The sequence below is a fragment of the Sphaeramia orbicularis genome, chromosome 17 (genome assembly GCF_902148855.1).
Source record: "Sphaeramia orbicularis chromosome 17, fSphaOr1.1, whole genome shotgun sequence".
Lineage (NCBI taxonomy): Eukaryota > Metazoa > Chordata > Actinopteri > Kurtiformes > Apogonidae > Sphaeramia > Sphaeramia orbicularis.
In genome coordinates this window covers 25,209,246-25,228,009 of record NC_043973.1, presented here as the reverse complement: position 1 = coordinate 25,228,009, position 18,764 = coordinate 25,209,246, and the positions used below count along the sequence as shown (strand labels likewise).

The 18,764-nt window shown below is 37.9% G+C and overlaps 1 protein-coding gene across 1 annotated transcript; it reads left to right on the top strand.

Moving 5' to 3' along the window:
* Positions 1-32: 32 nt before the first annotated feature.
* On the top strand, positions 33-18,663 carry LOC115437948 (oxysterol-binding protein-related protein 1). Its single transcript, XM_030161353.1, has 13 exons — positions 33-229; positions 9,462-9,654; positions 11,728-11,803; positions 13,101-13,235; positions 13,892-13,989; positions 15,163-15,345; positions 15,446-15,553; positions 15,821-15,910; positions 16,140-16,266; positions 16,347-16,463; positions 16,571-16,694; positions 16,790-16,880; positions 17,341-18,663. Exons 2-13 carry the CDS (start codon positions 9,593-9,595, stop codon positions 17,441-17,443), a joined length of 1,314 nt encoding a protein of 437 aa, XP_030017213.1. The 5' UTR covers positions 33-229; positions 9,462-9,592; the 3' UTR covers positions 17,444-18,663.
* The last annotated feature ends 101 nt before the right edge of the window (positions 18,664-18,764 follow it).

The following is an 18,764-nucleotide window of genomic DNA, read 5'->3' as shown; positions in this document are numbered from 1 at the left end:
ATACACACACACTGAAAACCCTCCGACTTGAATCCACACTCCCGCTCTAGGGAAACGCTGTGCATTGAGCGAGGGAACTCAACCGCGTGCATATTCACAGGCTCAGCTGGATATACACTCACCCTCACAGTGAAAATACACGCTTACAGGCATACGTCCACATACCAGATCATCCAAGCACAGGAGAGAGGAGAGACTGTGACGGTCCTCTCATCCAGCATCCGCACAGGTACAAATCCCACTGTTGTTGTCGTTTCCTGTCCTCTGTTCATTATCTATCATTGTATATCGCTGTATTATTGTCACTGAGCGTGTGCGGCAGGCTAGTATGTAGTTATGTGTTTGAAGTTGGGCTTTTTCTGTGGGTTATTGATTTGAGAGTGGGTCTCAAGCTGTGCCTTAAGTAAGAGTTAGTCATCAGTATTTGGAAATCATTCCTATGCATTTAATGTTCAGTGTGACATTGTGTTCACAGTGGTCTTGATGATTATACTGTTTGTCAGTGTGTTAAAGAAGATGTTTTCAGTATTTAAGGAGTGTTGAGGCACTGTTTAACATTAACATTTATAGCTTATATTTCATTGCTTTTTGATATGGTTTGAGTTCAAGGGTAAGCTGACAAGACAAAAAACTGTGGGTCTACAGCATCAAACTTAACAAATAATACATTTGATGTTGATTTCACACTTCTAATCACCAGTGAATATGAATTAGTCATGTGTCTAGTGGTTGCTTCTGATTGTGTCCACCCCACCCAACTACCAGACTGTCTTTAAATCATGTAACTAAGGGTTCTTATGTGTTTGTTTCTTCTTTTCTGCAGTATGATAATGAAACTGTAACTAGACAATCAGCTCTGTCTTGGAAATCAGCTGAATACCCAATTTGCTACATATTTACACAGTAATGTGTGTTCTGCCTAACTAGTAGTGTGAATTGGCTACAGCCACTGTCCTATGCATGAAGACAGCATCATAGTTTCAGCTGTTATTACAGGAAGGATGAGGACTCATCATCCAAGAAGCTTTGGCAGTGTTGTAAAAAACAAACAAACAAAAAAACCCAAAAAAACTAAATTAGTTTCTAATAGGCAGATTTTATAGGCAAAAGGAAACCTCTAACAAGCATGCATGGATGCAGCATACTAAGCTGCTAGTACTACATGTACTAAATGGATTATATTTTCTACAATGCTGAGATTGGCTGTATTAGGCAGTATTAAATCTAATCCTGCTTCTTCATTGTCAGGCACGTACACATTTGTTTTCTATAATGCATGGGATAACCACATGTCACTGTAATTACACATTGATGTATAGGCAGATGTGTAATATATAAGTGTGATTCAGAGCTCAAAGGGTTTTTGCGGCAATTACACTATTGCCTTTCAGCAAAGTAGTTGTAGTGTGACCCAGTTGAGCAGCTGCTGCAGAACTAAAACATCAGAATGCCACATTTCTACAGTGCACTACATATAGGGCACAGTATGACTGGTTTGGGAGTAAATGGAAGAAACTGTGCAGCTTAGCATGTGTCTTTAATATAAGAGACAGCACCTTGTTAGATATTGTCCAGTAATTTAGAATAAACACAACAAAGATTGATCAGCTCAGCTTTGCTGGGTATTTCTCAGGCAGCAGACTTGCACACCTGTCAAGAAAACATATGGAGTCTTACAGCTTGCACCCACTTAGTGGTGACACCCAGATAAGCAGATCTGTCAGTAGGCATTGCTGTGACAGCAGGAGAATGACAGCAGTGTATGTTTCTGCAAGGAAACCTACTGTCCTTGTTACCCAAGAGGTTTGGAGAGAAGGAAGTGTATTGTCTGACCTTTGCTTCAACCATCACCACACGTTCCTGACCTACTGACTGTCATCTTTAACAGAGACTAGACCTCACTTTGCATGGGCTAAAAATAGTTGTTGGTTTTTGATCCACAGGGTGCATTTTGTTTTTATGAGATCTGTAGGGCTGATCAATTTTTGACATTATATTTGTTGCCATAATATCATTTAGTATTCTGAATCTTTTTTTATTTAAATTTCCCTGTCTGTGTAATTGGTTACTGTTTTTTTAAGCTACACCACTTACACTGGAGGATACCAGTGAAATCTTTGTGAAATGCTTAGTTCCCAACCAGACTACATATAGCCTTACACACAGCTATGATACAATCGCCTCTGAGATTTGCCTCCCTGACGGCAAAGTAAAATTTAGAACAAAGTGAAAGCTTTACACTTTGGGGTGTTGGCCAAGGAGAAGCATCCCTCCCAGGCTTGAGCAATAACTACAGTGCCCAGCCTCAGCAGGGCTTAAAATAGCGCTGTTAGTGCCCAGGCAGGGGGATGCAGTGAGAGCAGAAGAGCTGGCTGGGAGAGTTACACAACAAAGTGCTCTGTTTCTGGACGGGCTCTTAAGCCAAGTGCTTGGGACAGGGAGCGTTAACACAGCCAGCTCATTTACTTTATGTCATTCATTTATACAAAGCCTCAGATGAACTGGGGTCTCTGTGGACAGTCTCTTTATGAAAAGGATAATGCTGAATGTGTAAGAACATGGTACTAGCCTCGAGATGTCAGTGAATCGTGTTTTGACACATCATTGAATATTAAAAATATATACTTTGATGCCATGATCATAGCATAAGACCATATGGCACATTTCATACACAAAGGTAATTCAGTGTGCTTTACATAAGTAAATGTAACATTTAGAAGGAAGTTAAAATAAAGCACTTAAACAATAAAAGGTCAGAATGTCATATAATTAGAGGACAGTAAACAATGCATAAACTCATCATAAATAATAATGAAACTTAATGAAAATTTTCCAAAGTCTATATTAAAATGATAAAAACATATATAATACTAGTATGTATTCCTTAAGATTAACAGTGCAAAAAATTAAGACATACAGTGTGTTAAGAATAGAGTGTAAGTTAGAGAAGTCATTCATCAGCACATGAAAAGAGAAATGTGTTTGACCTGGATCCAAAAATGTCTACATTTGGGGTAAAGCTAAGCTCTCTTCACAGTTTGTTCCAGTTGTTTGCAATATAGCAAAAAAAAAAAAAAAAAATGCTGGTTCTCCATGTTTAGTTTGGGCTCAACTAGCTGACCTTAGATCTATGAATCCTACTCAGTTTATGATCCTTAAACATATCACTAATATTTTCTGCCCCTAAACCATTCAGTCATCTCTAAACCAGTAGCAGTACTTATCATCTTTTTTTCTTTTTTTTTTTTTTTGTCTTGTTCCTTTTTCAAACTCTCTGAATTCGTTTGTGGAAGACACGACTAACCACCATTTTATGGAGTCATCTAATCTTGATTTATGTGCATGTGATTGTAAAGATGATGGACACATTATGGGAAATGATGTGACTAGATAAGTGAAGGTGTTTAGTGTGTCCTTGAGTGTAGGTGCCAGACTGCTGGAGGAACCTGATAATGGGCTTCTGTCACCGTTACAAAATGTTGTCCTCGTGTGTGGAATCTTTCTTTTTCATAGGCATACAAAGATTAAGTAACCATGGATAACTTCAGTGTATGTTTTTGGTCAGATCAGATGGATGCGTTATAGGGATTTTGTGACATATAGTTGTTGCAAACTTAATATACTATGTAATATTAAGAGGTTTAGCTGAATCCAATTAGGGCCATGAAAGGAAGCAGCTTTAAAATATGTTTTAAATTTTCTGTGTGTGTTATGAGGATTAGGTTTTGTATTATGTGTTATAAACTTATCTATCACACATATAGATCAGTATTCATTGCAAAAGTCTAGATCAGCAGCTTTGATGTTTGCTGATCAGAAAAAAAAATCAGCAAATAAATCCAGTGATTCCACTACCTCATCCATCAAAACTGCTTGATCACCACACATTTGGTTTAAGATGCTGACTACAGGGAGGCATTCAGCCAGAGCCATTACCTTTTATAATACACACTATACTTTGCTATTATTCTAAAACATCTTGTGAACATCAGCAGTTACGTAAACACACAGATGTATGTGACATTTGTTGCCATATGAACATCTTGGGAGACGTTGTGTTTTTAGAGGTTTAAAGCCACATAAGTGAAGGGGAAATTGCACTTAATTACAATGATTGTGCTTTGGGCAGTATTTCAAGGGGCTTAGTAAAAGACACTGGCACCACCGTTGCAGATTTACTGTGATTTACAAGCTCTAGCGTCTCTTTGTTTCATTTAATATGATCAGGGGGGCACCCGATAGTTTTTCATGGATTAAATTTCTTAATTTGCCATAATTATGCAACCAGTCCGTTGAATTCTTAAATCATTTTGGGTCTTCACTTTTTACTAAAGTGTCTTCTTTATGCCTGTGAAATTCTTCTTCTTCTTTTTTTTTTTGACACTTAGTTTTTATTAGTTATTTATCATTTTGTCCTACAGAACATAACAAACAACAATCAGCAATAGCTAATAGTCACAATCTAATAGTAATGATAATTTAAGTTAGAGTTATGAAATAGCAATCAAGTTACCAAATTAATAAAATTTTTAGAGCAGCAGTTTATAAAGCATTTCACAGGACTATGAGACAAACCACACATTTATTGTATTTAAAGAAACTAATCCATTTGCCCCATCTTATTATGTGAAGTTCAGCTTGCAGCCTCGGCATAAGTGTTAAACTCTCCATTTTGTGAATTTGTTAAAAATAAAGATTTAAAAAAAAGAAGAAGAAAAAAGGTACATATACATCAGTAAATAAAGATAGATAATATAGCTGTAAAATTAGTAAGTTTGTCTGCCCTCTATGCACCTTTTCCATTCATAACTTCTCCGGCAAGTAGTGTCTTGGTGTGATAATGTCAGCAATGGCAGGATTAATAACACAAATAATAATTTTAAATTAAATAAGGATATGAAACTGTATACATGTATAACACTGAGAACAGTGTGATTGCGAAAACATAGAAAGAAAAAAAAAAAAAAAAAAAAAAACTGAATGAACCAGACGAGTGGAGCCAAAAAAATAAATAAACAAAACAACTAGGGGTTTTATCCCGTTACCCAGTATCTTGCCTAAAAGTTGTAATAAAGTTTATCCAGATTTTCCAGAAACTTTCAAACTTATCTTGTTCAAGCCTGAGAATGAATGTGAGCTTCTCCATATAAAGATATCCTGAACCACTTTGATCCAGTCCTCAACTGTAGGAGAGTTTTACCAACTATTTCCTTGTGATGACTTTCTTACTCACTTGTAATAAGATATTATACATATATTTGTTTTCAAGGCCTTTTACAGTGTCTGGTCTTAATCCCAGGCATAGGGTCTCAAATTCTGAAGGAATCACTGTTTTCATGATTTTCATTTTGTGAATTTCATCAGCAATTTTCAACCAGTCCTCCAGCACCGGTTGATCAATTTGAAGCCATTTTTAAGTGATTGTATTTTTTTTTTGCTGCAGCACCAAAGATTTTTAGAAGGTATTTATCACATAGAATAGAATAGAATAGAATAGAATTTATTTGCCATTTGCACAGATACATGGCAGTATAGTTACATTGGAATGCTTGTGCGTTTCCCTGAGTCACGGAATCCAAAGGAAAAAAACAGGACATGAACAAAAATAGAAACAAAACATAAACACAGCTAAAACATATCAAACAGTTATAGCACAAACACAAATACACACTTGTAAAATAGAGTACTGTATCAGAACAAAATAATAATCATAGTAAAAGTACTGGAAGGTAAAAAAAAAAAAAGTTATTGCACATTTGAGTTAAAGTACTGGGAAGTAGAACGAATTATTGCACATTCAATTAAAATAAAATACTGGGAGGTAGAGCAGGTTATTGCACATTCAGTTAAGAGCACGGTATTAGTTAAGTGTCTATGAGAGTGTGAAGGATGTGAGTGACTAGTGGCCTGGGGTACTTCCTTCCTTCCTTCCCTTACTGTCAAAGCCTGTGAAATTATTCTAGTTCAGTTTTTGTAGCACCCTTGAAAATTTGTAAGGGTGCTCTCCGATGGTAAAGAATGGTCAGCAGCAGCGTTAGACAATAGGAAACACTGATCTGGTCTGTCCTACAGTGGCCTTGGCTCAGGTTGCTCTGAACAGATACTCAATCCGATGCTACGGAGCTCTCAGAGACCAGGGTGTTTGATTCCGACTGGTGGAAACCAGATCTGTGGGCCGGGTCAGAACAATGACCTGCCATCAGAAGCACCAAGACGCGCACACACACACAGTGACATTTACACAAACTGATCGATGCCTTCATATCAGTAAAATCACAACTCATCCGTGTATTTGCAAGCTGTTTGTGTAAGTACATTTTCCCCCTAACGTGCCATGTCTGTAATGTTTACTGCTGTGTTTTATCTGTGTGGTGGTCTTGTGTCTCCAGGTGTGGAGCCTGAAGGTAGAGCAGGAAGTGGAGAAGAACAAAGCTCTGACAGAAGCTCTGCAAACGTTGGCAACTGAGCGGCACGAACTTAAGCAGTCGCTGAATAACGACAGGAGGTCATCTACCCTCAGTGCCCTTACAGAGGATGACTTCTATGATGCTTTGTCAGGTCAGCAGATGATAATGAGTGTAGATATCAGAGGGAAATATCACAATAATCATAATATTAATATCAAAAGCTTTAATTGCTGATTGAAAAAAGAACATATCCTCCTGAGACCCAGCAATGCATTTTTGTCCTCTGTAGGGGACAGAAGTTTCACCATTTTACTTAAAAAATGCTGTCCATTGCAAAGGACATTCCATTAAAAAATAAATAAATAAATAAAAAATATTTTTAAAAAATGTATCTGAAAAAACTGTGGCATTCTGCAGTTTCTAATCAAGACAATTGTTTAATGTAAGAAAGTCCAAACTTTCACTTTCCTGGGTCTTAAAAAGATATGAAATCTAAAACAAATACTGCACAAATATAATCAGAGCATTGTTAACAGATGAGACCAAATGCTAGTCTACAGAGACCGGTTGGACGCAGAAGGCTCTGTCCTCCAGGATCTGGAGAGGGAAACGAACAGCTGTAGGTTTCGGGAGGGCATAGAGCGGTGAAGGAGGTCAGAGATGAGCTCAGGTGCAAGAGTGCAAAGAGGACGAGCTTGTATTTAACAGAGAATTTTGTTGGGAACCAGTGCATGTAGATGACAGCAGAGGTGACGGGTTGCCAGGTGTTTAGCAGGGATGAGAACCCTAGAAGCAGAAGAGCATATCCAGGACTTTGCTGGAGACCTTGGATGGGACTCTCTTGTGTGGAAGACCAGGTGGGAGGTCACAAATATACAAAGGAGTGTCTCAGCAACAGATTAGGAAAGTGAAAGCCAGAGATGGGAGATGTGGGATAGGTGGATGTATGCAGAATGTATGTGATACTCAAACATAAGGTGGAATCCAGGATGATGTAACCCATTGTGATTCCCAACCATTCATTCATTCATTCATTCATTCATTCTCTAACACATGAATGAAAAGATCTCCAACCTTTTGTACCTGCACCTTACAAACCACAACCATGAGCTTTGTTTTGTAGCAATAAGGTGACATCTGGACTAGTATTTGAGTGTATCTTTTTTTTTTTTTTTTTTTTTTTTGTGGAACAGCAGTTTATATTACAGAGCATACCATGTATAATATCCAGAGCAGTTTTGGACGTATTTGAGTATATCTTGTTTTTATTCATTTAGTCTTATCTTAGCCATAAATGAAGTACCTGGCACATCTGTTATTACATAATTACTATGCCACTATTTCAGATAATTTGATCATTTTACATAATTTTGATTCTCCATTCAAATACAATAACTGTTGCAGTTTTTTAGTGAGTTCAGTCCAGAACTAGCAACACTGATTTATTTGGAGTTTGGAACTGCTTCTAATATTAAAAAATATTACTTTAAATACAACTTTAAATATTAAAGTTGTATCCTACCTTGCCAATTTATTTCAAAATTATATAACTTTTTGGCTCTAGCACATGGTTTACTTTGACTTCATTGCTCGGTTGAATAGTTTAGTAAAGGGGTTTATATATTTATATCTGTTACATCTGTGTTCATTAACAAAACTCCAATAATTTAATGCTTGCACAATTCACTGCCACTAAATGGATATTCCTCTTCATAACATATATGTACTTAATGAAACTGTTATTAGATTTACAGTACATGGGTGGCAAGTTAATAGAACAGATAAGAATGTTGTTAATTAGTTATTTATATGACAACTTAGTTCAGATGTGAGTATTGTGACAGCCCTACTTCTATGGTCTTTTGTGCTTTTACTAATCTTGTAATTAATGTCATAACACGTCATACACTTTCACTCATCTGGGCTCATTCCTTCAGCTGCAGATCTTGCTTTGTGAAATGTCACAAATTTCTGTGTACACAGCTCCAGCGGCGCCTCTTGTTCGCCTTTCACACCACAGCAGTTCTCAGTTTTCTTACAGAATAATGAGCATCTTCCAGGGATTCAGCTGTGTGTGCGTGTGTGTGTGTGTGTGCGTGTGTGCGTGCATGGTACTGCGTGCCACTCAAAGCTTAGTCCATTGGCTGTCTGTCTGTCTGTCTGTCTGTCTGTCTGTCTGTCTGTCTGTGAGACTGTCCAGACATCAGTGCCATTGTCCTCTTCTCCCATACTCAAGGTTAATGTACTAGTGATTAGCCTGATAATCTTCTCATTTAACGCGTCTTGAGTACGTTTAAAATCAGAATTCACCAGTGCATGTGCCGTATTTTTATCCTAAGTGTGATAAAACGGTTCATACATTTGTTTCACTAAATAACTACGAGGCCCCTGTGATTTTTGCACAGTAATTATGTACAGTAGACTTCTAAAACATCTTTGTGCACCACGGAGCAATCTTTCTCAGGAGTCATTGCATTATTCATAGATAGCCCTGAGTTATATCTACTGGCCAGAGATACAGTACCCGAGAGACTTAAAACTAAGCTCAGCATTAATAAGAGAAATGTCTATACCCTGAGCAGAATCTGTACAACCAAATTGTGTTTTTGTTTATTTACAGCATATATCTAAGTAGTCTTTATGCTCAAAACTGCCTTTTCTGTCCACATGTATGTCAAATGCAGGTATATGCGATGACAATGGGTCCATAAAGTCCTCCTAGTGTACACATAGCCCCCTTTGTCCATCTCACAGTACCTGTAATATCACTGTAAAGGCTGGCTAGGGGAGGAGTAATAATACGGCAAGCACAGTGCAAACAATGTTGGAGGAAATGAAGCCTCTGTGTGGCCTCTCATTGGAACACAATCCTCAGGTGGGGTTTGGTTGGCAGCAGGGAGGGGGGGTTGGAGAGGAACTCGAGCACAAGTGCTTATTTGCGGACAGTACGCTGTGGAGGCTGCAGAGCTTTAGATTTCCGAGCCGGCCACTTGAACCTGTGCGTTGAGTGTTTTTTGGCATGACCTGGCAGCTGCCCCCCTCATCATCCCACAGATTCGGAGTCGGAGCTCTCTGTGAGTGGCTTCCTGTCTGTGGCCAGTTACTCCTGTGAAGAGGACGAGGGGAGAGACACCCCCCTTTTCAGCAGCCTCCGCCGTCCCAGCGCACTCAGGGGGCCTACCGGAATGTCAGGGGAGGGTAACCATGACAACCAACCAGCCCAGTACAATGGAGTCAAGAAGCACAGGTGGGACATGTTCCAGTTATGATGTCATGCTTGTTTACCAGATGAAATGATGGCAAAATGAGTCGAGCGGAAATATAAAAAGCGACCACACAGAACACTCGGGCGATTTAATTGTACAGTTTGTGATGTTTAGGGCTTCAGTGAAAGATAGTTGTAAGAATGAGTCCTCAGTCATTTCTGGGTGACTTAAATACTTTATTGAACATGTGACGTCTTTGCATGCGTGTCTGATGACAGGTTACAGACTTCACTCAGCAAGGGGATAGGCCACTAAATGGCAGAGCCGGTGTAAGGAGACACCACCTTTCCACTCCGGTGTGTTTTTCTATTCAGGTGTTTTTGTTGTAGCACACATCCACAGAGAATAGCCTGTTTTGTTTTTCCTGACAGATTCAACTCTCCAAGCGAATAATCAGCCGAGTGTCGGGTACTTTGTTCGCGACGATTGGACAATCTCTTTAATTTCAGTGGATGCCGATTCTGACTTGGCCTCTCTTCCTCAATCCAACAAGTGAACCATGAATAATTTAGCATGTGCTGGCACAGAGACGGAGCTAGAGGAAAGGAAAGGAAAGGAAAGGAAAGGGGACTGGCTTACTGGCTTGCTTTATGTGCATATGCGCCGGCGTGTGTGTGTGGTTTGCATTAAAGATTTATGTGGGGTCTGTTTATTTGGAATTACTTCTGTCATTCAAAGATACCTCTGTCCCTGCCTGTAGATGGGCCTTAGCCTACTTTTAACCGCTCCATCACTCTGCCCGTCTACTGTGTGACAACTGTATACAATATTTATATTTAAAGATGTTACATTTTCTCTTCATACTAGATATTGTGTTGAAATATGTACACATTCCAAATTCAGAGAAATTTGTAATTTCATTTCAACAACTTTTTTTATTTGGTTGCATGTCATTGTTGAGTAATTATTATCCACAAAAGTCAGTGTAATTATGAGGAAAACCTGAAACAGATGAATTTTGTTGTTGTCATGCAGTATAAAAATAGTCTTGATGGATGAATTGTTAGAGCAGACAGCACAATTTGTAGTTTCATTTAGTTGGGTACCTGTCAGTGGTAACTATTATTTCTTGTGGCTGTTTGTTAATACATCGAATACAATTATGGAATCTGAATATGTATCACTAAAACTTTAATACAGTACTTTCTCTGTAAACATGATTTCTGCCTATGTTATGCCACATTTACTTCAGCAATGGTAGTCAAAACAACCTTTATTCCACACGATTTCACAGCATCTGCTACCATAACTCTTATTGCTTTCACCGATAGACATCTAGTGGCAGAAATTACATACTGTGTTAAAAACACACATTGTAAGATCGCAAAATGCACAGTGACAGACAGTGGCACATTTTGTTTTTAGCAATCGTAAGTCAACTAACTCTGTTTTGTTGAAGCGTACAGTACAGTGACCAATATTTAAGTATATTTTTTCACACATTGTTGGAAAAAAAATAACTTTAAATGTCTTGAACACCTAAAAAACTTAAATTTCAGGAGTGCACGCCAAATATATTATTAGTTATTTTAATCTACTACAGAAATCCACCATAGGAAAAAAAAAAAAAATTAGGTAAAGGTTATTGGAACACAAACTAGGTCACAAGTATAGTCTCAAATACATCAGTGGCTTCCTCATCCTTACATAGAGGAAACCCCCCCACCCACTAACTCTATTTATTTAGCTGAAGTAATGGGTTTTGTTTGTGTAGTTGCTTCAACACGCATTTCTAAACAAGGACACCATCTGCCGCCATCCAGCAGACGGTACCTGTACAATAGTCTATATCCAAGTTGTCAGCAAGACTGGAGGATGAAGCTGAGACAAATGGCAAAAACAGCTGCACGTGTACGAAACAGAAAAGAAAAAGTGCAGTTCTAATTAATCCCAGTGGTGTGGGAAATGTTCTAAAAAAAAAAAAGACAATACCAGTGATTTTAACTAAGCTCACATTTTTGTTTGTGTATTAATTAATTTATGTATTAATGTCATTGTTAACAGTGATTTTCCCTCTTTTTTATTCTTTTTTTTTTTTTTTTGGTATCCCACAGAACATGTCTACCGGCTCCCATGTTCTCCAGGAATGACGTCAGTGTCTGGAGTATCCTGAAAAAATGCATTGGCATGGTGAGAACGGACACTTTCACTGAGGGAAACATTCCAACCCTCCTTTTTCTTTAAGAAAATAAATGCTCTGTTTCAAATAAATTTCCAAACTAACATTTTAATTTCTTTATTGCGAAGTGACATTAGGAGTACTGGTATTAGTATATGGGTGCTTCTGTGAAACCGGGTTCATTATTGTACCTGGCACTTTACCAGCATTTTAGACCCAATAATAAAAGAGAAATTTAGACATATTTCCCCCCAGGATGTACCTAATGATGACCTCAGATAAATGCAAAAAAAATTATACTCTTGCTCTGAGCCATCCCAAAATTAATGAATTTTTAATCAAATATTAGGGCTAAAAATAGGACCAAAATTGGAACATGAAAAGCTACCTAGGTGTCAGTGCATTTGATCTGGAAAACGTGGCTTGAAATGGTCTTATATAGCACTATAAAAAAAGACAGTGTTAAATTTGTTGATCCTAGTGGTTTTTCTAATCCAGATGTGGGTTTTTCATGAATCAGCAGTCTCATTCCGGGTTTCATGTGTAACCCATCGTGTCCACTCTGGTTACATGTGGAACCTGCTTATTTAAACACATATAAATCATGAATGATTTTGCAACAGTGGTCATTTTTGTGAAACACTCTGCTTTGCATAATTAGTTTGATTCCCAAAATGTACCTGTGAGAGAATAAAATGATATTCGAAAAAATAGTAGTGCGTAATTTTGGTGTCCTTTTTATCGTGTTACACGCAGATTTTTGTATTATAATAATAATAATAATAATAATAATAATAATAATAATAATAATAATAATGATGATAATAATAATATAAAAATGTTTTATCTGAAAAATAGATTCTCTTTTATCTCTGTAAATATTTATTTTTAAAATAAACCCAAAGTGCTTCCAAACTTGCTTCATAACATTACTCTACATCTGGTTTGAATTTTTAGCCCCCATGTCCTGTTTTTAGGGACCAGTTTCATAGAAGCACCCATATGTATCCTGGAATCCAGTGGGATCCCAGTCTTTACTCCAGCTCTTTACTTCCAGTTCTGAACTAATGTTGTTAAATGTGGCTTATTATTCAAGTATGCAGTTCCTTAGGCATAGAAGAATATATTTTGCCTATTTACAAGTATCAAGTAGCAATTCTTTATCCTCTCACAAAATGATCTGTCTATCATTCTAAGACTATATGCAGTGGTTGTATATATTAGTTTTTTGTTGACCTCACAAATAGAAAACCTTCCACTGCATTCGTCTATGTCTGTACACTTTTGTTTTATCCCACTCTTGCTCAGGAGTTGTCAAAGATCGCCATGCCTGTGGTATTTAATGAACCCCTGAGCTTCCTCCAGCGGCTAACAGAATACATGGAGCACACCTACCTCATCCACCAGGCCAATGCCACCACAGACTCAATCGAGAGGATGAAGGTAAAGCACGTGATCGATATTCAAAGAATGATATGCTGACATATTTCTTTTTTTTTTTTTTTAACTTTATTTTTATTGTTTGAATTCTGTACAATACAAACATAACGGACATTTGGGATACATTGGCAATAGAAAACTTTTGTGACTAATAATTGCTTTTAGTAATGTGACGTTGAAATGAAAATTATCCATTTCTCCCATTTATCATGACACTGTTCTTCTTTAGTCGTCAATCTATGGGTCAGAATCTCCATCTTAAATATTCCATTCACAATTTGTAGCCAGTCGTTAGTTGTAGGTGGTTCTAATCTGCACCATTTTTTGGTAATAGCCTTTTTACAGGCTGCTAATAGTATTTTAAACAAATATCTATCGTTTTTAATACGTTTTGTTTATTTATTTCGAATATTGCAATAAAATCAAACAACAAAATAATTATATAAAAAGGAAGTAAACCATTCGAAAAGGAGCGGGATTACCAATAATATATCATACAGCTCTAATGCTGTTCTATTTTTAACAGAATTTAGCTTTAAGTAAGTCACCAAGTTAGCACTAAATCATGAATTTATTCTTGTAATTTATTTAATTTAGGGCCTAATTAGTACAATCTCCTCTCTTAAATATTACATATGGAATGGTTCTGGTGTCTGCAGTGTGTTGCAGCATTTGCCGTGTCAGCTGTAGCATCACAGTGGGAGAGGACTGGGAAGCCTTTCAACCCACTACTGGGGGAAACCTATGAGCTCATCAGGTGAGACGGTACACTGCACAATGTCTGCAGGATACTTTGACCACATAAATGAGTTTTTCTGTTATTAAAGGTTCAGTGTGTAAGATTTATGGCATTATAACGGCACAAACTGAATATGATATAATTAGAATTATGTCCCCATGAATGTATAATCACATGAAAATAAGAGTAATTGTGTTGTGTTTTCATTACCTTAGGATAAACCATTTATATCTATATAAAGAGCAGGTCAACTTTGCAGAGTCTGTAGCCCATAACAGACTTCTGTATTCGTTCTTATGTTTCATGGCGGGTGAAATTCAGTGTTAAGCTGCAATATCACTCTAGTACAGTTTGCTGGATTGTGGACTAGATTTATTAACAAACAAACCCAGAATAGGCTAATCAGACACTGGCTTCAGCAAGGGCTTTTTGCATTTTTTGCAGCCATAAGGGAAAATGAGGAAGGGCTGTGCATTTGCAAGCAATTTGCGCTCACACCGCAACATATATTACACACTGAATCTTGACTCCAGTGTTTTTCAGCTTTGGGGTCAGGACCTCATGTGGGTTGCCTGGAATTCCAATAGTGTCACCTGAAATTTCTATTAATTAATAAAGAAAAAAAAACAAAACTTACTAATAAAAAGTATATGGTGAGCTGACAGAGACGATCACAAAACATAAAAGACATGATAAAATGAAGCTGAAACTGAAGCACTGTGGTACTGTTTATCTCTCAAATGTTCATTGTGGTCGGTTTCAGATGCTGCAGCTCTTTCATAATTCATAGTTTGAGTTATTGTTTGTTCAGTATTAATTGTCAGCCTTGTAAATCCAAGCTGGACTGACTGTACATATCCTGAGCAAGGAAAATAAAATTCTCACTTTGTACAGTAATCTGAACCTGGCTTTTCTGCCTCTGTCCATAATAATATACATTATATAGACTAAATGTCGTCTAAAATTAGCATTTATTTGCACCATAGTATAGCAAACTATTACATGATCAAAAACAAATTAATTTTAGCAAAAAAAAAATTCTGTGTTTTGAATGTGATGTTAAAATGGGGTCATAAGCCAAAAAAAGTTAGGAACCACTGCTTTAATCCATACAAGAAACGGCACACATTGGACATATTTAAGTCAGTTTTGCTTGTGTTACATACACACTGTGATTTTGTTCTCCCTCAGAGATGACTTGGGCTTTAGGTGGATGTCAGAGCAAGTAAGCCATCACCCTCCGGTCAGTGCCTTTCACGCCGAGGGCCTCAAAGAGGATTTTGTTTTTCACGGTTCCATCTACCCCAAGCTCAAATTCTGGGGGAAAAGCATAGAAGCTGAGCCCAAAGGAATCATCACACTGGAGCTGCCCAAGTGAGTGCACAACTGCTCCGTTTGTGTTTTTAGTCACAGGGTTATTTAATCATCTTTTGTTACTCGTTCTCCTTACTTTGTGAATCCTTTGTCTCCATAGATATAATGAGGCATACACCTGGACTAACCCAACCTGCTGCGTCCATAATATTATTGTTGGCCAGCTTTGGATTGAGCAGTATGGCAACGTGGAAGTGATCAATCACAAGTAAGCAATAAAATTCTCTGGGAGTGCACAGTCGCCGACTTCATTTGCATGCACTGAGACTCGACTATGCGAACATCTTTCTCTCTGTACTCGGCAGCAGTGCGTTGATCCACTTTAAGATTCAGCGTATTGATCATGAGAGCAAAACTGGGACGGTTTCCATTAGAATAGCAGAGAATGAGCAGGGTAATTAATGTTTGAAAGCCTCGGCTCAAGGAGGAAGAAGAGTGAAAGAGAATCAGTAAACAGTCTGTCATTCTTTGGCAGGACCGGAGAGAGATGCAGCATGACGTTTAAACCCTGTGGCCTCTTTGGGAAAGAGCTCCATAAAGTGGAGGGATACATCCTAGATAAAAGGTATCTCTATCTTTTTAATTAAGAAAAATGTCATTATACTTACAATAATTAAACAGTGTCTGAAGGCCACAAGTGAGTTTCTTATAAATCCCCGCATACATTGTTACGCCACAGTATTTAGGAACGGTTTTCTCATCAGTATAATGAGGCAGTGAGTTTCAGTGATGATGGCATTTGAAGCAAAGTTTGATTAACATCCCCCATTGTGTGTGTGTGTGTACGTTTCCAGCAAAAAGAAGCTTTGTGCAATATACGGAAAATGGACAGAGTGCCTGTACACGGTTGACCCTGCCACCTTCGACGCCCACAAAAAGTCCGACAAAAAGAATTCAGACGAAAGGAAGGGCAGCAAACAGGTAAAATAAAACTCAGGCCATGAAGTTAACTTTGCCCTGTCGTCACTAGTTTATATGCACGTCTGTATCTCCGTCCTCAGAGCAACGTAGACGAGGAGCCAGAGGAAATGCCCCCACCCGACGCCGAGACGGTCCAAGTAATCCCAGGTAGTGAGCTCGTCTGGAAGATAACACCCCGGCCAGAAAACTCAGCGAAGGTATGAGGACACAGAAAGTCATACAGGAAGAGATCAATTGGGGTGAAAAAATAGAAAATGTCATTCTCTGTGTCTTTATGCTGTTTTTTTTTTTTCTCCCCTGGTAGTTCTATGCATTTTCCACATTCGCAATGCAGCTTAATGAACTAGAAAAAAGCATGGAAGGAGTCATTCCCACCACAGACAGTCGCCTCAGGCCTGACATTCGAGCCATGGAGAATGGAGATATAGGTACTCTGCATGGCCATAAATTCGGTCCCTCTCACACCACACCAGCTTAATCCAATCTGTGATGATATTCACTTTCTCGGACAAATGTTTTATAGATCTGGCCAGTGCGGAGAAGAAGAGACTCGAGGAAAAACAAAGGATGGCCCGGAAAAACCGCGCCAAATCAACAGACGAATGGAAAAACAGGTTAGACACCAGGAAAAATGAGTTTTCTGCCCTGTGATTGTAAAGCAGTTTCACTAAGTGCCTCCTGTTGTCTTGTATTATCCACTCTGCCGTCACTTTTATTACAACCGAGAAGGAACACTGCACTAGGACCAAGGTTTGGTTCACAGCATTACTTTGCTGTCTTACCTCGTTTGCTCTGATGTGAAGTGCTGCACCACACCACCCTCTACAGGACAAAATGCACAACTGCAAATGTGTACTATCTAACTGAACACATTTGTCGGACACCAGCAGTTATACAGTAAAGATACTGGTGTTTGAGATAAATATTTGGTTTGAAAAGACTCCTATTTTTTCCTGTTTTGTTAAAACAAGTTTTTCTAGATGTGTACAACAGTGCTTTGGTTTGGGCGTGTGTTTTAGTTGGATTTGTGTCTTATCCCACTGCACTGTATTCACAAATCTTCTAATTCTGCAGGTGGTTTAACCAAGGACCCAACCCTCACAACAAAGCTCAGGACTGGCTCTACTTGAAAGGCTACTGGGACAGGAACTACACTCAGCTACCTGACATCTACTAACAAGCAGAAACACACACAGATTCCTGAGGCGTGGGTGTCTGGTTTTTCCACCTTTGGACTTCTTTTTGCTGTACCTGGTTTGTGCTGGGCCTCCTGATTGTATCAGGTCAATGAAACTGCACACACACAATACTGTAATAGAGTCCATATACAACAGCAGGTGGGTAAGGGGTTCGGTTTAGGAAAATATGCCTGGAAATGTCTTGAAGCAAGAAAATTCTGTAAAATACTCTGAATGCCCAGAGGCATATATACTTCATTTGATCTGTGTGAACCTTAAAGCACAAAAACTGTTTTGCTTATTTATTGTGGTTTTTGCCACTTAAGTATAGTATAGGCATGTATTGGAAAAACTAGAATGTATATCAGAAATATTTCAGGTAGATAGTTGGGAGTGTTATACAATAGCCTTGGTTTTATTGTTTGAAACGTGTCTGTACTTCTTACTGCTTATGAAAACATTTTACTCAACTGAAGCCATATGAGTGCATGATGCATCCCAAACATCCTGACTAAACTGCTATTTAGCTTTCATGCTAATCTTACAAGGTGTTAAAATAACACTTTTTTGGAAAATGCAGGCCTTTTAACATGTCCACTGTGCACTATTATAATCTAAACTTATTGGATGTTGAACATGTCTTTAAATGCTAATTTTCAAAGGCCTGAGCAGATGATTTCCAATCACAATGCATCTGTTTTTAAAGATGATGGCAAGTAAAATGTTACCATATCTGATAAGAAAAGTGACAGCATTTCATAAGTAAGACCTAAATCTCAACAATAATAATATTATTGTTTAAGTGATCTTCAAATGATAATCTATGTATAGATATTTATAGAGACTAAGTGCATTGCACAAAAAATCTACCTGAGGCTATAGACAGTAGCATTTCTTCTGTCCGACAGTTACAGTATACTAAAGCAGGGACACTGCTCTGATCATATAGATTTGTGTGTGTGCGTGTGTGTGTAAAGGTCTTGCCATAGTTCTATTTAGCTACATTCCTAGTGTTCTATGCATTGACTTTACTGAAACCTATCACAATAATGCATGTGCATCACTATGACTATGCAAGCCTTACCTCCTTTACAATCAAGCACTGAATATTCTATTTGTTGTGAATAGCTGCTGTAAGCTTTAACTTTTTCTGTTACCACTGTTTGGGTATCACAACAGAATTTCTATTGTTGCTAAATAAAAGCTTAATGTTACTGAACATTATTGGCGTCATTTTTAGGAAAACTGACTAAATTAGGTAGTTTTTGATGTAATATTTCCATAAGGATAATTTTACTGTTTATCTACTCTGTTGGTGTT

Excerpts from the sequence above, each read along its gene's own strand:
- LOC115437948 (XM_030161353.1), top strand. The coding sequence starts at position 9,593 with ATGTCAGGGGAGGGTAACCATGACAACCAACCAGCCCAGTACAATGGA. Across the intron at positions 13,236-13,891 it reads ACTCAATCGAGAGGATGAAG|TGTGTTGCAGCATTTGCCGT; the intron begins GTAAAGCACGTG and ends TGGTGTCTGCAG. Across the intron at positions 15,346-15,445 it reads ATCACACTGGAGCTGCCCAA|ATATAATGAGGCATACACCT; the intron begins GTGAGTGCACAA and ends TTGTCTCCATAG.